General features: G+C 45.4%; 1 protein-coding gene across 4 annotated transcripts in view; it reads right to left on the bottom strand.

Annotated features, from left to right (window-relative positions):
- ITPK1 (inositol-tetrakisphosphate 1-kinase) overlaps nucleotides 1–24736 on the bottom strand; it is a 137450-nt gene that overhangs the window by 73507 nt on the left and 39207 nt on the right. Inside the window, exon 1 of one of the 4 annotated variants that reach the window (XM_040557242.1) lies at nucleotides 14958–14981. The exons of the other annotated variants lie outside the window; for them this stretch is intronic. Coding sequence (XP_040413176.1) covers nucleotides 14958–14966 — 9 coding nt within the window. The 5' untranslated portion in view covers nucleotides 14967–14981. Of the gene's footprint in view, nucleotides 1–14957; nucleotides 14982–24736 lie in introns of those variants that run through there. 4 annotated transcript variants of the gene reach the window in all.

Below are 24736 nucleotides of genomic sequence, written 5' to 3'. Positions count from 1 at the left end.
GAAAGCCAGGTCTTCGAGAAGCTGAAAACTGACAGCTGATGTATTGGTGTACGCCGCTCTCTCCCCAGAAAGCTCAGAGATGAAAGGCTCCAAAAATATCTTAAGCATTCTGGAGAGGGAAGGGAAGAAGCAAAAATCAATAGTGCCAAGTTCACTGCTTTGCATTGTAAAAAGTAAAGGAAACAGAAATACACGGGTGAGTCTCATTACAGGAGGGAAAGTGCTTGTGTTTGAAAGGAAGCGGGGCAGAAAGCAGGAAAATGGTTTTGTGTGTCTACTTCTACCCCTGCACATGAGACCTTCCACCACAGTTTGGAGCAACAGCCTGGCTCGGAAGCCTGCTTGCTCTTGGGATAAATTCAGGGAAACTCTCGGGACCAAAGCAACTCAGCTCGTTCCCCCCTGCCGAGCCAAATCCTGCAGGAGCTGCCCCATCCTGCCCCTCCACCAGGGCATCCCCACAGACCCCCGTGCCAGGTCCACGCAGGTACAGAGCCAGCACGCACGACTCCAAGTCCGAGCCCATGGGAGGTGGCAAAGCACATCCCCAGACGCCGGGCGGAAAGACACTTATCTGGTGGATGAAGAGCAGGTAGCGTCACCGATACACAGCCTTTCCACTTCTCCTCAAATATTTACATATTCAATCTAAATAAGTATTAAAACTTTTAAATATTTAAGACTCGCTCCCGGTCTCTCCAGCCGAGCAAGCCAACGACCTCAGCTGTCCTCGCGCACAGCCGGCTCGGCTGCTCAGCACTGCTGCTGGGGCCAGAGCACGCAGAGCGAACAATCCTCTTTGTGGCAGAAACACCAGTTCTGCCCCATTGCAGAGGGCAGATGTGACCCCAGCCATCAGAGGCTGCAAAGGAAGAGTAAAAAGTTCACCAGGAGGATCTCTTTTCTCTCCACCCCTTCCCCAGCCATCCGTCCCGGTGCAGAGTCAGCCTGAACGCTCAGCAATCTGAGCAAGGAAATCCGCTGGGGAGAGGAGACTTCCCCCGGCTCTCCTGCTCTCCCCTCAGCCCAAACGCGCACCACGGCATCGACAACCACCGCCAGGGCAGGGAGGAACTCTCCCCCAGGCAGGAAGGAAACGCAGCTTCAGAACACCGTACCTTTCTGCTCGTCTTCTCAGAATCGAGGAAATTCAAGAGCAGCTGAGGAGCTCACCTTCTGCCCCTGCAGGCCGTTAGCTCTGCGGGTTACCTGCTGCGGCCCTGCCCAGCTCAGCTGTAAGAGTGCCACCAAAGGGAAAGGAAAGTGGGTCCCACGCTGGGACACGCCGTTCATATTCCCAGATGCCAGCTACACCCCAAGGAGCCAGGGTTGCCTGAAGGTGAGGAGCAGCACAGCATAAGCTACGAAGCCCTGCTGGGCTCCCATTTTCTCAGACACCGAGATGTTAACGCAGGAGGAGCAGATTCTGGGTTTAACAGATGGTTTCTTTGCATTTTCTGTCACTGATGGCAGAGCTGATTCCTTTGCGTTCTGTTTGGCACAAGCTGCAGAGGATACGTGCAAGCGCTCTGCGTGCTTGCAGGAGTTACACGCTGCTGCTGCCCCGGGAGCAGCAAATCTCCAAAAAGCCTAGGAAGGGAGATGCTGTATTCCAGACAAAACGAGGCAAAAGAAATCTTAGAGGTTTGGGGGTTTTAATTTTATGCTACGTGCACTGACATACATGACTGTCATTTATGGATCGGTTTGCTAACCTCCATGTAAAAGAACAGCACTTGCACACCCGAGGCATGTCCCTGGAGCGACAGCGAGCTCCCGGCTCCTCCTCAGCCTGCAGAGCACGGGGAGAGCTGCCCCCTTCTCCCTCCTCCAGCCACCGAGCATCACCCTCCTAGGGGCGCCAGCTTTTGCCCCTTCACCCCCTAACAAAACAATGAGTCCCATGTCCAGGCTGTGGGCAAAGCTCTTCAACAGCACAGATTTCCTTTCCAGAAAAAAAAGTTTTTTTTCTTTTTTTTTTTTTTTAAATCCAAGAATAGAACTTTGTAACTGCATTGTTTTTGATTTAAAAAAAATCTAGGAAGGAAAATACATCTCTGCTTGGTTTATCTCCTGCTTATATGTACAATATTTTGGCACTCGCAGCAAGTTCTTTCCAGAACTTGCAAGGATGCAGGAACAGCTGTTCCTGAGCACAAAACTAAACTGCGAGCTCTCGCCCCATTCGGGCTGGACTGCAGCAAACAGACTCTGGTAGGCAAGCGGTTAAGCAGCTCAGCCTCGCTCACGGACGGTCTGAAAGGCAACTGTTGATTTTCAGCACTGCAGGAAGAATAATCAATGTGACTCAAATCCAAAAAAGCCTCTTGCCAAGGGTTTCTTCTGAGGTCACAAATGCTCTTGTGGATTAGGAAGGGCAGCAGAACAAATCCAGAGATTAGCAGAGGAAAAAAGTTGAACAGAAAATGTGTGACACGGAAGGATTAGCGCTCCAAAGGAGGAAAGCGAGTGATAGAAAAACAAGATCCTGAGCAGAAATCGCAGTAGGCGGAACCTGCTGCTGAGACGGCCTTGCTTTATTTTCTGTACCTGTCAGAAAAACGTTGTTCACATCCGTCAGATTAAGAGACTCTAAGTAATCCCAGAAAAGGAAGGTATGGGAAAATTACAAAGTGGCACAGAAAATTTCTGGTTCACTTCTTGAACGTAAAGCTTCTGAATTGGCAAGTCAGATCCAGAACGACCAGGAAGAATTTTAATGTTTCCTGGAGTGAACTGGGTCAGCTCTAGCCCGGTTACTGACCTGACAGCTCTATTAATCAATCACGGGGGAGAGCAGGCACTAAAGGAGGAATGGAAGGGAGAAGCCGTCCACGGCGAATGCTCGAAGCAATCCAGAAGCCAGGAATACCGCAGCCCTACAGGCAGCACAGCTGGAGTAAGCACGGGGACAGGAGGGGGTGTGCTTCTCCAAAGCTTTCAGAGCTTAATTATGGCACTGCATAAACATTCAGAACATCAAGATTGGACATTACTGCAAATATTTATTTATTTTTGGTAACTACTGGCTACAGAGATAGTTAAGATGAAGGAAAAGCGTACTTCTGAGAGCTGCTCTTGGACCCACGTAAACACGTGCTGCATAACTTCCCTCCCGCTGGCAGTGGGGTTAGTAAGTAGGACAGCTCATCCGTACAGAGACGGACACCAGAGAGCCTGGCTGCCATCCTGCGTCCTAAGGGCTCAGATCTGGACTCACAGCACAATGCTCGGGCTCAGCTTCAGGACAATTCATCTCCAGGACCTGCCAAGCAGCAGCAGGAGGTGCTCTGGGTGCAAGACCATGCTTCCCAGGGAGCTCCGGTGTCCCTGCTGCAACCCTCCTGCAAGCAAAGCTTCCAGCTTGCGGACCGAGGGGTACGGCCAGGCCTCTGTCAGCCTCTTCTGTTCGTAACTGGCACAGAATATCTGGTTTTCTAGGTTCCTCTTCCATTCTAAAGGGGCTCTGGATGACACAGAGCTGTAGGCAAATGCAGGTAGCATCCAGTGCACATTGGATCCAGTCTGCTCATCGTTTCGCTGTATCTATGTGCTCTTTATATTGCATTTATATACCTTGAAATACCAAAATACCAAATCCCCTTGAAACAAGAGCAATATAAAGTCTGCCTTGTGCTGCGGAGGTTTGACAACCCCACAGCATTAGACACAGCCAGATATTAACGAGAAACAAAAACAAGAGGAACTGCATCGTTAGGGGAGATTCACTCCTGAGACTCAGGAGAACAAACACTGGTACTGCCGGGATGCTCCAGCTACTCTTGAGCAGGGATTGCTAACAAAATCGGTAACAGAACTGCTAGATCAAGCTGGGTTAGCTTACATTACAGGATAAAATGGTGGATAGCCAAGCTTTTTTTTTTTTTGATCTCAGGATGATGAACAGATAAATTAAGGGAAATAATTAGCAGAGACAGCTGAGCTGTGAAAAGCTCAAGGATTTGAATGTAAGAGAGGCTTGGCATTTCATACAGACGCATTAAATAGTGAAATGTATTTTCAAATTACATTAAAAAAGAAGAAAATATGGGATCTTCGTGCAGCAAGTGAAGTTTAATGTTAAAGACAATATAGGAATGGCCCCACATTTTGCACAGATATTTTGCCTCAATTTTCAGCCAGAATACGGATGCTGACTGTGGGAGCAAGGCAAGGAGGAAAAAAAAAAAAAGAGAGACGTGTAGAGATATCAATAGGTACCAGCAGTCAAAACTAGAACTCAGACTCAGATTCACTTCATCCAATTTTAGAGTCAGTAACTGCATTGTAAGTACAGGCTTTTCAACGGAGTCAGCAAAGAGGAACACACAACTTCCTTGATGTTCTAAATTCTTCTAGCTTGCTTTAGATTCCTGTTCTAGGATACGAGGGATTACACCTGAAGTATGCCTGAGCAGAGGGAGCCTGGCTGAGGGGTGTCAGGTGGCTCTGAAGAACTTAACACACTGGGGTTAGGGAAAGCCGTCTCTCCCCCATAACTGAGTTCTTACTACTAATAATAAAAAAATTGCCCTAAAAAAACAAAATCCAGTTAACCAAAGCGTGGCACATGAAATCACAGGACGAAGATACAAGGGTTCCAAATAACCGTAGCCATTACGGAGCACTTCCCAAATATCAAAAAATAGCAACCTTATTTGGGAAAGAGTAGGAGGGGGAAAATTATACCTACAGACCACGCAGCTGGCCTAGTATTGTACAAGCATTTCAACACCTTTGAAGATGGTAAATAATCAGATCCCCAGAGGTAAATAAATAAATAAAAACATGGTGAAACATGGCATGGATCTACAAAAGATGTACCAAGACACGCTGCAGGACAACTGATGCTCTAGACACAGAAAACGCAAAGCTATTCTCTCAGACATCAGCAAAGCACGCAGTCAGGTAAAGCAGAGAACAGCAAGGACTAACAGAACAGGAAGGGGAGCTAAATAAAAGATGACCATGGCTTGCAGGCTGAAAGAAGCATGGGCAAACCAGAGTGTGCATGCTTGTGGCACTCCTCAGGCACTACTCTTGTGACTTCTATTTAATATTTTCATTAGCATCTTCGGACAACAATTAGATTACTGATAGCCCTTAATTACACAGAAGTGTGACTGACCATCACCACCCAGAGAGAAGTACCACGCAGAAGGGAGAAGCAGAAATGGGACAGTGTGACTAAATACAAAATGAAAGGCTGCACCTAGGTGGGCTAACAACGAAAAAAAATCTGCCCTGTTCTCAGGGCAAGATGCAAGCATGGTAGCTGAAATAGGACTGCGACACAGACAAGCCCAATTTCACCAGGATCAGAAATGGGTTTTTAGATAAGGTTTGCAGGAATCCAGTTAAAATATAAAGCTCTACCAGACCCCAAGCGGAACAAGTGTGCACAGATTAGGTCATTCATATCTGGAAATATAAACTGAAAATGAAACTAAACACTTAGGAATTCAACCAAACTTTGACTATATATATAGTATTGTGTGTGTGTATATATATATTTACACACACACACACACACTAGCTACCTCTGGGTGGGGGCAGTGGTCAGCTCAAGATCCTAGAAAATCCCTCATTTTTTTTCCCCACGGTAACAGTCCTTAAAAACTATGAATAAGAGCACTTGGGCTAATGCAGATTCTTGGAGCGTTACTCACTTTCTGGTAAGAAAAGGCTTACCACAATCATTAAACCTGCTGATGCACTTCTGTGCTGATCTATTTTATGCTATAGATTTGCGTTCTGGGTAAGCAGTACAACAAAGAGATCTGCTACAGGAACCTGAATGGGCCAGGAGCTCCCCAAATATTCTTTTAGGAACAAAAAAAAAAGTAGGAGGTGCAGCAGTGGAAAAGCCTTACATTTCAAATTATTCACTCAGCCTCATATTTTATTCCATTATAAATGGAGTTCTAAATGAGTAGCACATGGGCAAGACGGGGAAAAAAAGACCATCAGAAACAGCACTCAAGGAGAAGCAGGCGAAGAGGCACTCTGTCATCTAGCTGTAAAAAAAAGTCTGGCACACTCCATAATTCTGGGCTCTTTCCACACCCACCTGACTGAAGAGTCTTCCTCACCAGATGGAGAAGGAAGCTGTGGTTCCTCCTTTGGCACCTCACCAGACTTCTACAAGGATACTGCAGGTATTCTTCCCCATTATGATGGCTGCACTGACTTAAAGATAATTCTGATGTGAAATTAGGTCAGAACTTTATTTTAATTAGTTAATAATAGTTTCAGGTGCCATCTCCCAGTTCTACAATCTGATCATTGGGGCTTTAGAATGACATTTCCCATCTCACACTATTAATTTTCTTTTCCCTTTCACTGTTTGAAAGGCTCAAATGAACAGGAAAATGACTTCCTATTCAGGAAAGACAGTGAATGCAGCAGTAATTAAACAGGCTAGAAAAAGAACAGCTGAAATTGTAGCTCTTTATCTTCATTCAACTGTTTTTACAGGAATCTCAGGAGTTCCTGTCACAGCAACAGGTAAAACATCCTGTTGGATGGAAAACGGGATCTATAAATTGTCGGTGCACCTTCAGCAGACATCAAATCCAAGCCTCAGCATTCATACTAATTTTTAACACGCAAAGATAGGAAGAGAAGAAACTAGCCCAAAATGCAAGAACAGAGCTAAAGTGTAAAAAGCACTGTGTAGACTTCATACCCTTTTTTCCCCAACTCCTGCTGTGTGCCATGCTGCCTAAGAAACCTTTGCATAAAAGTCACTTCTAAAACAACCAAAATACCAGGTTTATGGTGATAACCATGACTGTCTTGTGTCGTCCCCTCACCTCTCATAACCTGCCGTCCCTTGCCTCACAGTAAATTCTATGGAGTAGGGATGCTTTCTCCCCTTGATGCATGTTTGTAAAGTGCCCGCCAAACTTGGCTATCAGTTTGTGACAAAGGCTTTGAAACACTGGGGTTACACACACAAGTTCTCCTGCCACTACCCCAGAGGACTACTTGACTCCTTCTACTGGCTCAGCCACATACAGACAGTCAGGAGTCCGTGTCCCTTAGTAATGGCAACAAAGGCCCTGAGCTCCAGATGCACCAAGTATTTGTGCCATGCAGGCAACATAACCAAGCCAAGATTCATCCATACATATTAACTCCTGGCTAAATTCAAGTCTTGCATGTGCTTTTATGATCACTTCCATCCTTATAATTAGATATGAACAAGCTTCCCATTTTAATTTATGGCAGGATTCACATACAAATATGCTTCACAAAACTTCAGGGAAAACTTTCATTTAATGAGGATTTTAACGGACCGTGCTGGGGGAGGAGGTAAAGCATACTTCACCCCCTTTGCGCTCCCTGATTTATCGTACCTGTTCAATTCACTAGCAAGGAAAAGCTGACTTAACAACCTCAGATGCCTGGCAGAAAGAGTTCCCACAGACAAAGTTTACCCTGAGCATCAGAGCCGTGAAAAAAAGCTCACTGCTTCCCAGCAGAAACCAGGAAGGCAGTTTGGAGAGGCTGCTTCCCCCGAGCCCCGCTGGCAGCGCGGCACAAGCACGCGTGCTCCGTCAGTGATTTTTCCAGGAGGCCGGCTGCACAGAGCTGTCCAACTCCTGATGCTCCTGTCACCACAGAGGGATTAATTCTGAGTTTCCTGACCACTACTTCCCTCCCCACTGCTTTACATCTCCACAAGTACTCTTGATTTCCCTCCGTCCCTCCGTGGCAGATGAGGATTACTGCCCAAGCGGTGTCTCCATGTTCTACCAGTTCACATGGCCACGGTTCCCATCCCGCAGCCCTCGACGCCGTCCCTCTCAGCTGGTTAGACAGGAAACACCGAGGTGTGCGACCCAGCTGGCCCCTGTCAAAGATAATGTTATCACAGCTCCAATTGTTCCTGTCTACATCTGCTGGTGGGAGGAAATAATCTACTTGTCTGAGCTGGAACAGGGGATGTTGGAGAACTATGAATCAGGAATCTGCTTGTGTCAGGAAACTTCGGCCATATGTTGCATTAATAAAGGATTTTTTTTCCGTGGCTGTGCTAATAAATAGCAAGTTACCATCATTTCTCCCTATTTCTTCCTCTTTGCATGGTAGCAAAAGGCAGGATGGGGAAGAGGTGGGGTGGAGGAAGGCTGAGCCCTACATGGAAAACCAGAGGTGATCCTTCCCTGTGCCTCACACAGGCTCCTCGTAGACAACTGCAGCCATAAGCAGAGCGCAACGTGTACAAGGCCTCTGCTGCAGTGACAATAACGCAGCTACAAAACAGGAAGCGCTGCAGGATCCACATGCATGTGCTGAATCGCTGAACCCCAAGCCAAGCCCTCAGAAAAGCACACGCAAACAATGGAGGCGCTCTCCAGGCCAGCTTCCTATCGAGCTACAGGAGGACACACCGTGGCTGCAGGCACAGGGAGAGCCCTTCAGTACCGAGCTTCAGGGAGCTTTGCTCTGCGCAGCAGCATTTCAATGGAAAATATAGGTTTTAATCACTCAAGTTGCAACGTTTTAACTAAAGGATAATGAAATACGCTCCAAAACATCATACTCACCTCAAAAAGGTTTGTTTTCTGCCCTATTATTACTATCACTACCCCTATCAGTTTTAGCAAGCTGGCTTCCTTTAAGCTGCAGTACCCACATTAGGATGTTCTAGAAGTTCACCATTTGGCAAGTCATTTAAGTCCTTCCCCATTTTCCCCCACCTCGCAGCTCTACTATTAACCTGTTTTACTTAAGGTCCAACAACTGGATCAGGACATCGGAGACAGGCTTAGGCAGCCACACAAACCATGAGCCTGACAAGAACGCACAACTGACACACTCTGATTAGGCCTCTCCACGACGTCCGAGGCCCCAGACCAGCGGGCACGAGGGTCCCACAGATCATTGCTGCAGTACGCTCAGTACTCTCAGTACTGCTTGTTTATGCCGCTTTCACAGTAGGCCAGGAGCACAGGCCGTGACTACAGCCCAACTACACGGCAATAACCCAAGCTAAGGCAGCCTCCTGCCGTTGATTCGAGATGCAGACATCTCTCCACACCAGTGATTTGCCAACTACCATACCCGAGTGGCCTACACAGCATCCTCTTTCACTTATCAATAACTTTATTGTTTTCCCCTAAGAAAAGCAAGCCATGGGACTACTAACCTATTCTGAAGTGTAACTTTTTTTTTCCTTACAGTCCCCACACCGACTGGCTTCACAAGGATGCTGAAGGCATGGAGCTGCTTCCCTATGACAAAGCTCCCCCCAGCTAAGTGCAGCTACTTAGGCAAAACAGTGGGAACCGATTTCTGAAAAAGCAGCCTGTTCAGGACTGGTTGGAGTGGGGTTGGCTGGGAGGGAGTTAATTTTCTTCACAGCAGCCTGCATGGCACTGTTTTAGATGGGTGACCAAAGCTGTGTGGCTAACACCGATGTCTCAGCTGCTGCTGGGCCATGCACACGCAGCGTTGAGGCCTTCTGACTGCTGCTGCCCCACAGAGAGCAGGTCAGGAGGGGACATGGTGGGAATAGCTGACCCAAACTGAGCAAAGGGATGGTCCATGCCATATAACACCATGCTCAGCGATATAACTGGGAGAGCTTTTCCAAAACAGCCACTGCTCAGGCACTGGCTGGGCCTCAGCCTGCTGCTGGTACACGATCGGTTTTGCATCTTTTTTTCTCCACTCATTAAACTGTCTTTATCTCAACCAGTCTTAAATAGTCTTTTACCTCAGCTTTTTTCCTTGCTTTTGCCCTTTTGATTACTTCCCCTTTCCCACCAGGGAGCAAGCAAGAAGCTGGGTGGAGGCTTAGCTGCTGGCTGTGGTCAACCCACCACAGGGGTGTACAGAGTATCCGCCAAATTTGAGCTCAAGCCACTGCTAAAACACAGATTTAAAATCTGCTACAGGGTTAAAATTAAAAATGAAAAACATGTTTTAAAACATGTGGCTAGTAGAGGCCAGTTATTCCTATTGCTTGGGTAACACCAAAGCTCTTTTTGAAAGTCCCCTTCCCATGTCTATACCGCCATAAGCAGACACTCTTCTGAGCTGGAAAGACATGGCAACTGCGAACTTACAGCCACATTTTGCATATTTATGGCAATGTGACATTTTCAGATGTATGATTTAAAAAGGGAACTCATTTCAACATCGATGGATCTTGAGTTTTCACATTCCATTTTTTTCCCCTATTACATCTTTTTCTCCAGTTATTTCAGCTGTTCAAAGGTTTTCACATCCTTCCAGTAATATTTAAATACGCTGACCGCAAGTGCCCTCTCAAATACGGGCACAAAACCAATTTCCCTAATTTATGGCTATGAAGATGGCCAAGAGGCATTCCCATTTTCCTATGAAAATGAGCTGGCTATCTGATAACCATCCCTTAGCTAGGCCATGGCGTTACTTATATACCACTACTGCTGATCAAGGCCTGCCTAAGAGAACACAGGGGCACGTGTGCCTTAAGTGTGACCCACTCATGCAAACCCTTAGCCCACACAGCTCTCGCCATCGCAGGCTCTTTAGGGAAGGAGGTGACAAGCGTGTGCATGGCACAGCATGCCTTCAGCAGGGAGGGCAGCCCTGTGAAGTCAGTTGCTGTTCAGACCAGCAGCAGTGACCGCAGATAACGTCTCATTTGCATCTGCAGTGGAAGCAAACTCTGCGGACATGGGTTAAAGGTGAACTGAAAAAAACAGAAGCGATTTGATTTTAATCATGTGTGTGTGCTCTGAAACAAATATCAAAAGATGTATATAGCAGTCTGGCCAAGAAGCTTTACTCTCACTCTCCTAATTCTAAGTGAAATATGAGTGCAACTATTTGCTCAAGGTCTGTAAAATTTCTCTCCCAATATTGATAGTCTAGCTAAAGACAAATCATCTCAGGAATTGGTATGAAAGCCTAGACATTCTCCTCATAATTACTGTAAAACCTCAAACACGGGGAAGGAAAACAGCCCTAAGTATATCGTTTTTAGGTTACTAACCAGTGCATCGTGCTGTCTCTGTTTAATAAGCCCACTTCTCCAATAACTGATCAATAGCGGGGAGGCAGGACATGGGGAAGGCTCAAAATAGAAGTGTTATTCAAACACCACTAGATCCAAACTAAAGCACAACAATACTGACCAAGCAGAGATACAGAAGACCTCACCTGGCTCCAGAACACAATAACCATTTGTCTTTTTTGCCAGAGGCAAGCAGCAGCTGGGGATGCCACTCTGGGGGGGTAAAATAGCACCGCACTACAGCTGGAGGATTACTCCCAAGAGCAACGCAATACATAAGAATAAAAGATGACAAGTTCAATGAATGCCCTCTGAAAACCTCTTCAGAGAGGACCAAGTGTTCTTCAGGAGAAGCAGGGAAATTAAGGATGTAAACACTACCAGCAGAGTTTTCCTAAATTCACTCAAGAGTGAAAATGAATCTACATGCAAAAGGCTTCAACTGAATCAGCCCATAGTCCTACGGGGAAACCCTGTAGGGCAGATCCCAAACAAGGGAGATGCCCAAATGGTAGTTTATACAGAGTTATTTTCCTAAGATTGAATGGCCACCTTTGAAACACTCCTCAGAGTTTGCAGGATGATTTCACACGCACCAGTGAAAACTTCTAAGTGACAAAAAATGTCCATTTCACAACATAGCAGGAAAAAAGAGCAAAAAAACAGTAAGTGCTTTTTATTATTTTGTTGTAATACCTGCTCTAAAATTAATTTTATTGTGACACCTGTAAACCTGCTCTGCAGCTAGATCAACCTTCTGGGCAAGATATTGTAGTATAAGACTGGATTCAAATAGAGAACCCCTCTCAACACTGACGTTGCAAGACACAAATGCTCCATAAAGCCACAAGAGTCGCATTTTCTACCACTGTTCACTCCTCAGGTGACTGTTTCAGTAAGAATATACTCAGTGAAAGCAGAAGTGTATATGCCTTAAAAATACACTTGTGGTAATGTAATCAAACTTGCAAGAAGGACCAGCAATACAGGAAGCTTTCTGCTGTGGAGTGTGGGAGCCGAACTGGAAAAGACTTTGCAAAGTGCAACCAGGAGGGAAGAGATGAAAGGGAGAATAAACTTCCATCATGACATCAAGCTTTATAAAAAGTAAATTATAGCCCCTTAAGCACCACTAAGTCAATACATGGTATCCCTGCTAACGACATGGAATGGAAACTATTTGTCTTCTGCACCTTTCAGTGCTGCCAGGAAAAAGATCACAACAATGCTGAAAGGCACATGGTGACCAGCAGCAAAAAACAGGCTCAATTTCCATTAAAAAAAGCTAAACATAGCCCAGATACCCAAGGACATGCACAGGTTCAAGTTCCCAGGTCACAACTAAGTTTACTTAGGTACATAGGTCTCCTGGATGGTTAGTTTGAAACTGTTAGCTTACAGCCATACAATCAAACTACCGTAAGATAAAGCCTGTGGATTTACAGCTCATGAACAGTATTGAAGCCAGCCAGCTGTGCAATAACCCTACGTCACCCATGGTCAGCTTGTGGTATGGCAAAATAGCAGTGTCTAAAAGGTGCCTTGCCCTTCACAGACAAAATGCCCAAGACGAGAAGCATACAAGAAGGGTTAACCAGGACTTACGTGATGAAAAGAAGAAAGGAAACGTATGGGCTGATTAGCAGGAAGACTTCCTGGCAGCAAAACATATTAGACCATGGGGTACTCTCCCATAGGAGCTGGGGAAAGCCCGATCTTTGGAATTTTTTAAATGTACACTGAACAATAGAAAAGAATGCAGGAAAGAATCCCGCACTTTTGGGAAACTTAGTGGTGGCTTTTCCACCTCTGCAGAGCTCCCCTCCTCAATTCAACCAGCTAGAAAAGTTCTGTGCAGGTCTTTTCCTAACCAGGTCCCCTCCTGCACTTGTAAGTGACTTTCTGCACTCCTCAGGGATTGCCATGTCCTTAAGGAGGCGGGCGCGCAGAGTTAGTGTTCTGGGATATTAATATATTGCTTACTACAGACGTGTGTCACTCAAGCTGCAGCTAGAGCATTCCCAGTAAATCTGCTCTGGGGTTTAACCAGTGCTTACAGGGCTCAGCTCCGTGCACGCAGTAGGCAGCAGCACATCTGAATGCAGCAATAATACGGGCAGACCTACTGCAGCTGGAGTTCAGCCCATTAACTACCCCGTAGCAACGCACGGCTGAGTAACCACCGCACTATTAGCTGTGACCTACGGCTATTTACAAAGGGACATACCAAAGGAAACGTAGTTTGGTGAAGGGCTGTGTGTCGTAACGCATGCTGTAGTTCCAGGCACTTCCTTGCGCCCACTGCCACCAACACCCAGGATTTTTAAAAGTCCAGTTCATTTCATGAAAGGGCGAGAGCTTCTCCCTTTGGCCCAGAAGCGTAAAGAAGTGACTGTTTTAGTACCTGGCAAGTTCATAGTCTGTACAGCATGCGCACTTTGATACCAAACAGGCTGCCAGTGCAGCTGGGAACGCCCTGGGCAAACAGGACCCATTTTGCCTGCAGCCCGATACGCGGGTGCAGGGGGACCTGGCTCAGCAGCCGCGAGGCAGCAGAGGTGAAGGAACGTGTGTGCTTCTACAGCACGTCCTGCCAGGGCGTTTCAACACCACGGGCATCTGCCTCTCATAAAGATGCTGCAAGAGACGAAGGGAGGGCGTGAGATGGATGCCCTGTCATGTTTAACACCACAATGAGTAACCGACAATCGCACCTCGAGGCACGTCAGCCTCTCACTGAAACCTGTAATTTCTTCCCCTTCCTTCCCCTACGCATCCCACAGCCCAGGATGACCCCAGAAAGTGCAAGCACCAGACCAGTCATCTCCAGACCTCACCGGTAACATGTACTGTGCTGTAGGCAGGATCACCTTTGGCTTTCCTGCTAACAGTGGCTATTTTAGATGTATTATTGCCTGTAGACATAAGCAGAAAGTTGAGGAGAAGCTGAAACGTGCTGGGTATCACTACATTTATCAAGGTAATACACACTGCAAATTCTTTCTATGGTTGAACCCAACAAAGCATATGTACGTGTGTAAGATACCTCAGTCCCTTCTCTACTTTAACACAGCTGATCCTGTAACATAGGAGGAAACAGGAGAACGGGATTATTGATAAAATTTCAGAGAGTTACCTATGCTTCTTTTGGACTCAGCTAATTCACACGTGCCACAGTTGGTGACACAGCAAGCTACTCCCAGCCAAGCAGAAAGGCAGAGCTACTTCAGAGCAAAACGCAGCCACTGCTTGCGGCAGCTCCTGTTCTGCTGCTGTGAATAGCAACAGGGTGCACACGTGAGAAAATGCCCCAAGCAGCTGCAATTGCAAGAGCACATTCTTAAGTCACAGTGATTTTGCATGAAATCTCACAGAGCTAGTGCTGCAAAACTAACAGAGCTAAAGGAAAGAAAGGCAAAAAGCAGCAGCTGAACGATTTGGCCCTAATATAATGGACAAACAGAAAGGGCTGTCCGTGCTGGCGATAGTGGAGTCGAGGCACTGCAATCCCGTTGCACTGGATCATCCCAGTGAGCCTGCTGAGCCCAGAACAATTCTGGTCATGGGCCAAAGTAAGGCCCAAAAAAATTACACGAGTGATCCAAGGTCTCCCACGTGGGAATGAAAACAGGTATTTTAACTGCTTGGAACACCCACCACAAACTGGCTCATAACATCTGTGGCTTGGTTTTTGTTTTGCTGTCTTCAGCCAATTGAGTCCCCAGAGAACACGAAGACCTGCAGATGAGCCAGCCAGCCAGATCCCTCCTGAACAGTTTTGCACCTCTCCGCCGTGCCACAGGACCGGCTTTCCCAGCCGTTCGTTCCCTCCAGCAGCTTTTCACTTCTGTTCCAGCAGGATGCAAGTCGCTGGATGGGGCAACTCCACTCCAAACCCTTCATTTGCAGGCTGATAAGCTAAAGGTTATAAAATGCAGCTTACCAAATTCATGACCTAATGTCCTCCTGCTTGATTTGAGCCATGATCACGGTGATACGTCTGAGATCGACGGGCAAGAAGCGTAGAAAAGGAGGTTGTAGTACATTTTGCCTCCTCTTCCTGGTAAAGTTTCCAAGTCCCTACCCTCCACGAGAAATACAGATGGAGCCTGTCAAGGTGCCAAAAAAATGGAGATTCACCCAGCAGACATTACAAACATGTACAGGAGGACTCAGTTGTTTTCTTTTCTGCCTAAAATAAACGTCTCAAATAAGCGCTTCAAGTAACTTTCAAGTATTAAAAATAGTTTATGAAAGATGGGTGCCTTTCAAGCTATCTCCTTCTAGGGAAACATTCCCAGCAAGCATGATGGGAAACAACTGAGACCCTACAGCTATTAATTTCCAACCCATCCAATAAATTGCATCTTATTATTTTGATTTACATCTCACACTGACATAAGACAGACATAAGCCAACAGCCTACTACACAAAGGTGACATCAGCACAGTAGCAATTTATTGGACTTATTCTGGGCTCTTTGATTTGCTTGGATTTCACTTCAAAAACCAACAGCAAGGGAATTATTTTTTACCAGGGAATATAAAAGTTTCTCTTCTTCATCCCATGCCTGCAGGAGGGCTGACCTTGGTTTTCCTGGTAATAAAACTTTTCTTTCCCAGTCTTTCTTTATGTTAGACATACCAAGCTGATGACCTTAGTCTGCTATTTCAGAAAGTTCTCAGAGTTTTGGAGAGTATGGATGGTATCCTCAAAAGCACGGCTGGGACTGCTCTGTCTGCAAGGCACGGTGTTTTAAAAGCAGTGAGAAATGTAGCTGTGGCACGGTCACACACAATTACACACATTAGCCTTAATCTTCCCAGAAAAACAAGCAGCAGCAAGAAGGACACGGTGCCATTGACGTAGGTCCAGATTAGCAGCATAACTATACACCTCATGCTTGTCTCCAGGTCGACCAGTCCACGTGGAAAAGACACCGCTAAAACCTGCGGCAGCTAACGCTGCGACCCCACTTCCCAGCCACGCCACAGCGGTGCTGCCCCAGGGGCATGCAGGTGCCTCTTCCAGCTGCAGAGCGCACCAGGCTACACAGCGACCCGCACAGACCTCGGCGTTTCCAAGCCAGCTCTGTCTACGCTGGCAAAACGAAGCTAGGCAACAACCCACGTCAGCCCCGGGTAAGTTAAAAATGTTAAACTTGACTACGTAACGAGAACTGCCTTCAGATCCTCCCTATTAATTTTCTTAAGCCCTGGTGCAGACTCACCAAACAAACATCCTGCTGAAACCCTGTTTGCAGAGACGGCTGATGCAAGAAGCACCTCTACACGATCAGAAAAAGAGGACACTCGCCCCCTCATCCCTTCTAAAACGCAAAAGAAAAATAGCACATTAAAGGGCTCTTTTACAGCACGAGCTGCAATAAGCTGTCAGCGTGCTATTTTCTTTATACGGGCCGGCTTTCGGCAAGTCACTACACTGCTTGGTTTCTATATTTGCATCTGCTAAATTTAACTGGTTCCCACAGAACCGAAGTCCCACACTGAATATTTAGAGCATCTCAACTTCTGGGTTTATTAAAATTTTTAAAAAGTTTTCGGTGATATTTGTGTTACTTGCCTCCTTTCCCCCCTCCACACAGCCAGCATGCATATGCAGTACACCTGTTCCTTGTGCATACGGTATCTCGTCAACTGCCAAGAGAAAAGGTGTTCGATCCCTGAAGCATTAACAAAAAAACCTTGTTTTGTGACAGCACTAGGAAGTAAATACAACTTCAGTAGGTGAAGTCTGTAATTTTAGCTTTCTTATGCTATACTGGCATTAACAGTAGATTTAACGTAATATTTTCTACAGAGCCACGAGAAACACAAAGACTAGAAACGCAGATTTTGTGAAGTATAATCATATGATAATCTCATTGAGACTGCACTTCTGCTGATGACACACAAGCTGTTGCATGTGGGATTTAGGATATTTTGGTCTGAAGTTAAACAAGGAAAAGTCTCCCAGAAGCGGCAAAAAAAATAACACTGCAACTTCTCCAAATGTTCATACAGGGAAAGACACCAATGGATTAGCTTCAGCACAGAGCTCTGAGGGGTGCTGTTTTCCTGCGCCCCAGAACTAGAAGTCTCCCATGCCCGTTTACATCATTAAATGATAAAAGAAGACTAGAGCAACCCAAAGAGAAGCAGTGCAAATGTAAAGATGGTCAAAAAACCTGCAGGCATTTGGAATTCATTCATTCATTCAGGATTTTCCAGCTAAGAATTGGGTGGAGGGAATGACATGAATGATAGGACTGACTTACACAAAAAGATTGTGCAGAATGGGCGTCTGCATTCATATTTATGCCCACAGGAAAGAGCAAGAGCCTTTGACATTTTGCACGGACCTTAATAGCAGCTGTCTGCACCTTTGAAAAGCAGGCTCATTACTTTGCAATTTACCCCCCAGACCTTCGGATTAAAAAAAGGTCCAATACGATCAAGCCACAGGACTTCCCCTCACCAAGACCTCTATCATAACTGGTGGCCTGCCAAAACACTTAGCTCTGTGAAAATAATAAAATCCTGATTTCAGAGAGCTTCAACTAAGCGGGAAGCTAATTTGAGGTCTAGTAGTGTCTTCAAACGATTATTTCTCCCTGATTAAGGCATCTCATTTCCACTGTAGTGTCTGCAAATTTTAAGTCCCCACCATCCCCTCTATGGCACATCCAAAGCCTGCAGAAACACCATGGAACGCGGGGCTGGCAGCACATTACACCAACGCAGGACGTGGTAGCAAATGAGGTGCACGGCACTCTTCTGCCTGCCTCAGCCCAAGAAACGGGGTGCTGGGAAACACACCAGCACCAGCTGGAGCCCAGCTAGTAAGGAACAGGAGAGGACAGTCCCAACAGACAGATCCTCGTGCTACAGGAGACTTCCCAGTTCAAGTGTTTTCTTTGCATAAAGTCATCCAAACATTACGCCCACAGGAATCAGCAGATTTGGGGTAGGTGTGTGGTGATATGCAGGCACTGACATGTCCCGTGCAGCCAGCACAGCTGTAACTTGGCCCTCCCAGGGATGCTGCGTGGCCCCGCCGATGTGGCACACAGCTCAGGAGGCTAGCGAGTCCCACTGCAAAACAAGGCCTGTCCCCTGCCACGCCAGCACAGTTTTGCAACCTCAGAATGAAGAGCTGGCTTGCCTCCAGCCAACTTCAAGAACAAGCACAGGACAGGCCCCAAAGACACGTCCTTCAGTACAGCCTGTTCTGAACACCCCAGCAGAGACGTTTGTGAAGGGGAACAAAGACGAACACGGCGCCAGTGCAAAGCCTGGTTTGAAGTTCGAAATTTGCTCTTCTGAAGCTCTGTCCTTCAGGCTTATCCTGCTCGTGTGAACTGCAGCAACATTCAGCTCAAAAGGAAGTCCCACACACAAAACTTAAAGGAGCCCATAAAACCCTATAAAGATGACATGCAAACAACTAGGAAAAAAAATAAAAATGGGAAGTTACACGCAACCTTGACATAAATAAGTGCTTTTCAGCAAGGAGATTAAGGGACTTGAACTTTTTGGTGTACATGTCATCGCTCAGTTTTGAGCATCTTATTCCCGAACTACAACCCACAGAAAAGTGCCATCCAATGTTTTCAGCATTAGCCTTAACAAAACATATACACAAATACTATTTTAACTGTCTTTAGTTTCAAAATTAGCTTGTACAGAGTCTATCCTTTTACCCATTTATTCTTGGTCAAGTGCTCAGCTTTTGAAATATGTGAAAGGATGAACATATGAGGCAACGGATGCTAAAGTAGACAGGTGTTCACTGTTTCATACAAGTCAGAGAGGAAAGTCTGCTATAGAGTTCCAAAAACCAGACTGAAATCATAGGAAACACGGCAAAAGTGCACTGAGGGCACTTAATTTAAAGCTCTAACACAACCAATTAATTCATGGCTTCTCATTCCCATTAACTGTAGGTTCTTCATACCATTGGCCACCGTAAGCATCTGCAGAAAGGACAGCACAACCTTAGATAATCCCTTTCTGCACTGCACAGAACAAGACCACCAAGACAGGTTTGTTTTGACCTCCCCTGCTAGGTTAAGTAAACTATGCGATAACCCTGCCCCAAACAGACTGCATGTGTAAAGGCATAACCTGCCCTAGCTCCTTATAGCTGGATTATCTTAGATAAACCCATGACCTTGACAGAACAGCGAAGTACAATTTTCGACGTCTGTAGTGCTATGAACGAAGCAAGTGTGCAGCCTTACAACCTTCAAGTCAGTGAAGGGTGCTACACACAGATTTCAGACCCCAAGTCTTAAAATACATTACAGACACAGTTTTGGTTTTGCAAACTGACAGAATTCAGACTGTTCTCTTGCTGAACTGCTCCAACTTACAGGTTTATCTTATGCCAGGGTAAGATAGCAATTGGTGAAAGACGATTCCCTTCAGTAAGTCTACCTCCGTTTCAGCTGAGAGCATCCCTGTTCATGCCCAGCACTCTATCTTCGCATCTTCCTTCCTACCAGACTGTATTTTATGACTTTTTTCCAAGCAAAACAACAACATGCCCTGTTTTCTCCTCATTGAAAGAGGAGGGATTTTAAGGTCCCAAGACTAAGAATTTGGAAGTGACTGCAGGGATACAAGGATCAACAAACTGAATTCCACCCCAAATCCACTCTTCCATTAAAACTTACATTCATACCCAAACTCTTTGAATGCAGGTAACACTAGACCTAAATGCAAATATTGCAGTATGATTTCTTCTTTAAAAGGTCAAGAAATAGTAGAATTTCTTCAGCCCACATCCCCAAATGAGGAAGAATAGTTTATATATACATATACACACACACAAAAACAAGAATGTCTTTGAACACTCAGTGTTTTCCCCCCACCTACTATGAGTCACTCAAACCAACAAGATCCATAAACACAATGTCAGCTATGTTCCTGTCAAGTTACTGTTGCCTGCCAAACACAGATGTGGGGCATTTACTTTGTATTGTGTCCACATCTCAGACACCAGGGACAATCTCTAAAAAAGAGAATGTTTGCTGATTGCATTCAGCTTTCACCTCCAGTGCAAACTAGGTCATTTAAGTCAAGCAAGTTACTGGTATTAATATTTCAGGCCATTTATCGTTGTATATGTAATAAATGGCCTGAAATACGCAGAAATTAAGATCTGCGTTTACAATCCTTCTGGAGCTCAAAAAAAGAGAGCCAAACAACAAAAAAATATAAACAAGATAAAAATACCACTCTTGGGAAACGGAATGCTGATTATTAGAAACAGCAGAATCTTACAGCATAAGCTCAGAGCTCCAAAGTTGAGATACCAGGTTATTCCCCAGACTCCTCCTGGGAACTTTTATTCCTTAGCTATGGTGAAGGACTAATTGAGAAGATTTAGGAGATTAAAGTGCAAGTTGCTTTAATATCAAAGAGTTGCTTCTATTTTAAATGCTCAGGAGATGTGCCATTACACCAGCTGCAGACCTCACATGAACATCTCTAGAAGCAGAGATTATCGTGGCATCGGGACAACAGTCATGTAAATAAAGACTAAAAAGCAAAGAATTTTACAAACAGTGCCCCACAGAAATACAAAGCTCTTCAGTCTGTGAACTGCTCTGTCTGGCTGTAAATTTGTATTTACTTGCTGTCTCTGGGTGTTTCCTCGCTGCTCTGTGGTTCATCGTGCTAGCTTCAGCATGTCGCAGACAACCTCACTGTGCCATAGGCTGTTGCTAAGTGATCCTCTGCAAACACACAAAGTTCTTCAGGCAATATCATAAACAACCCTAATAGATTCAATAAATAAAGTCACAGCACATCAATCTTAAGAAAATTTAGAAGAAATTCAAATTCACAGTCACCACCAACTATACTTGGTATGCCTATCTATTGAAGCTGAAGTAAACTCTATTAGCTCTTCTTTTAAACATTAACGTGATGGTATTACTGAACCAAAACTTGGCTTCAGACAGACATATCTGGGCAGTAACAAAGAATACCTTCAAGTCAGCCTTTCCACGGACAGGCTATTTTTCACACACGATTATGCAGTATTGACATTGCAGTTCCTCACACAAAGCAAAAAAGGACAGCATAGTATTATTACTTGCAACTTATATACGCTGTAAACAGAGTTAAGCTGTACCCACTCCTTAACAGTCTCTGACTACAGTTACAGAAAGCAAACCTCAAAAACGGGGAATATTCACCCCTACAGAAAAGGCAAAAGCAGCCCTTGATTTGAAAAGGACACGTCAAAAGATTCACAGAGCAGAGAGCTACAAAAAGGCACAGCCAACCCCCTTCTGACTGCTAAGGGAGCACAGGACACCCCACAAAAGCCTCAGCTGCTGCTGGGCTACCACAACTCGCACAGCACGACCATGGCTTAGGTGCTGCATTAGAGCAACTCCCACGTCCCAGGCGGCTCAAGGGCTGCGGGCTGCCCCCAGCTGCCTTCAGGGAGCATCCTCAGTGTGAGCTCAGCCCCTCCGCTGTGACCTGCGGTGCTTCCAGTGGGCTCCTGGGGCTTCCAGCGGGTTCCTGGGGCTTGGCCAGGGCAGCCCTTGAGCCAGGCGCTCCCTCCTCCATCCCCGTCTGGAGAGGTCCTCCCCGCACAGGGGAGCGATGGTGTGGGTCAGCTGGCAGAGGTAGGACTTGGTGACCGATGCCAGGAGCAGGATGAAAGCAGACCTGCCAAAACGATCTTCAGACCTCACAGAATCATGAGTAACTATGTCAGCACTTTGCCATAGGAAAAAAAAAAGAAAACTAAAAGAATAGGAAACAGACAACTCGGAAGTTGAAGAAAGAGCTAGGAAAATGTTTACTCTCCTCTCTAACTTTCCACAGCACAAACCCACTGACCACGGGGTGTCTTGCTATCTGTCCTTGTTCCTCCCCTGCACCTTACTGAAGTCGGACCAACTTTACAAGAAGACAGAAGGAAACAGAAGCCCCCGAGCTGCTGCAAAAAGGGCTAAGCGCCCTAAATTAGTAAATTACACTACACCAACCAGCCATGAAAAGCCTTTGTAAGGCCTGGACCATACTGGACATCCCTAGAACAGGGATGGGGAGGGAGGGAAGATCTGTCACCTGCAAGGAGCAAATGCTCTCTCTGCCCCCTTTGCAGCCACTTAGTTCACTGATAAGCAGCCACTGAGGGCTTGAATGGCACACAACTCGTCACAGCAGGCCTATGAACATCCAATCTGCTTTGGCTTCATTTCAAACTGCTCTGTATTTACAGTTTAAAAGCAGAAATTCTGCCTTCCCCCTTTATAGCTGCTGTTCTTTTTTCAGCCACTTAAGGATGTTACCATAAAGGAAAAGATATTACAAAAAAAGCTCCTCTAGGTCACAAGAACGAACATTTTCCAAGCTAGCCTAAAGTACAAATGATCTCCCTGCCATCAACATAAATTCTCTATAGACAGCAATTAGCTTGTCCTCTAATCTTTTCTATCAGTTAGCCAATGGACAATTTTAACTCGGTAACTGTGCTGCTAAGGTTACAGGACAGCAGAGTTGTGCAACGAAGATTCTTGCACAAGAAAACATCTTCAGATGCACTTAGACCTCTGAGTAAAGGAAGCTCTTGGCTCCAATCAACAATTTACTACAAAAACAAAGCAAGCTAAAAAAGCTTTTTTCTGTTTGCAAAGTCAGCCAGAAATTCCTCTGCAACAGTTGTTTCCCTTACGTTTCAGTCTCTTACTCAGAGTACTAGCTCAGTCCCAATGGCATCTTTTCCATCCCATCTTCAGATGGCTGTCAAAGCACTAAATAACTTGTTTGCACTTTGGCAAGGTGCCGGGAGGATTTATTTTAAGTCTTCAGTAACTACTGAGGTGAACACCCACCTTAGAACAAGCACTCAAGCAGGGACACAATATACATACAAGTTAACCTGTGTAGCAACCTTAAATTAGATCCAAGACCCCTTTGATGCAGGGAAGCATACCAGTTGGGAAACTAAATGAGGCAACTGTAATTTACTGAAGCAACCTCAGGTTGAAAAGTTGAGAAAGTTGTGACAATGAGATGCAGTGAGACACTGCATTACCCGGGATCCTAAAATAACAGCCAAAGAATAGTACAAGGCAAATCCACCGTTTTATAATGACAGAAGTCTATATGGTTTATATATAGGTCTGTAGTTTCTGCTTTCCTGCTCATAACAACTGTTATGCCATTTTTCAAAGACAAAGGAGCAACATCCACAACTTTAGTTTTTCTTAATCATGACTGAAGTGCCTAATACCTTAATGACCGGTTATTTTACAGCCTTGCCTTAGGATCCTACAGGTCAACATGCAAACTTTAAACAAAACTACAGAGGACAAGTTCTTTTTATGTGCTTTTATTCATCTATAAGTGCAGCAATTAATTCTTTTGTCTCCTTTACAAGAATAACCTTAATATAAGAAAAGAACAATTAAAACATACTAAGGCATCACTCTTTCAGTGACGAATCTATGCTACAGACTGAACACAGGCTTGGATGTGTCTTGTTCTTAAAGCCTGCCAGAATCACAGAGAAAGCACCTGGAAACCAAGCCTCTGAGGAACAAAACCATGCAGCTCCATGAAAGAGTCAGCGGGAGGGAAAGAAGCGGAGAGCAGCCTGGAACGACCATAACATCGTGCTGTAGTGCTACATGGACGAAGCTCATCAGCTTTTGCAGTTCCTCTGTCTTTGGGATTTATACAGATCCAACACTTTGTCGGTAGCCACCATCTACAAATACACTAACAGTGCTGTCCCCAGTATAAACCTGAGCAAGAGAAATTCATGTGAACCTGCTGGAGGAGGCTCCAGCCTCCAAGCTCCCTCCACAGTCTGTGCAAGGAAAGCTAACTCCTGCCATGAATCTTCTCTTCCAAAAGAAGGGGCCTTATTTCCACCATTTACATAGGGACCTCTTAGGACAGACCATATCCATCTAATGGCTATTTCAATCCATTCATTAACAATGGTTGGACCCTCCTTGGCATGGCCAACAGAGCACCACGTTCATTTCATCTAGGAAGTTGCAGCAGCTGTCTCTTTTGACAAGTCATGCAAGAGAAGAGGGATGAAAACAAACAAACTAACAAACCACAGCTCTCAAATTTTCCATAAATGTGACCTCACGTTAAGAAGAAACACATTTTGGATACCCCACTGCTATCTCATTTTAGAGGAACTATGTTTACAATCATCTGAATTTTTCCTGGCTCCCTCCTTTCTTCCTCAGATGACATTGAACAATTCCCACCCTAAGCTAAGTGCTTTTGGTCAGCAGTGCAAAGATACCTCCCCAAAAATAAAAAGACAGTAATTAAACTATTAAAGAGTCCATGAGTGTTTTCCATCAATATGCTAGCTCTTACAAGATGGAAGATATTGCAAAATAACCAAAGTCATTGAAAACATCCACAGCATACGCAGAAACCCTATATTTGTCTGATCTGCGTACCTTTAGATATGCAGCAAGGAGAGGTCCACACTGGTGTTAAGAAAAGAAAAGGGGAAAAAAGTTCAGTTGTTCTGAATGAAGGATTAAGTTGAAGCCACTCTTCTGCCTCGTCCCGTTATAATTTCATGAAGGCAGTTGAGTTCAGTAAACACTTCCAGGTCTGTGTTTGAATGTGTCAATGTGTCCTGTTTCAAATAGGGGCAACCTCCGTTTGGCTTTAAGAAATTCTTGGCACATGTTGGCCAAAGACCAAACACAGC

This window comes from Cygnus olor, chromosome 5 (genome assembly GCF_009769625.2).
Source record: "Cygnus olor isolate bCygOlo1 chromosome 5, bCygOlo1.pri.v2, whole genome shotgun sequence".
NCBI lineage: Eukaryota > Metazoa > Chordata > Aves > Anseriformes > Anatidae > Cygnus > Cygnus olor.
The sequence above is the reverse complement of the archived record's forward strand: the minus strand, read 5'-3'. Positions and strand labels throughout refer to the sequence as shown.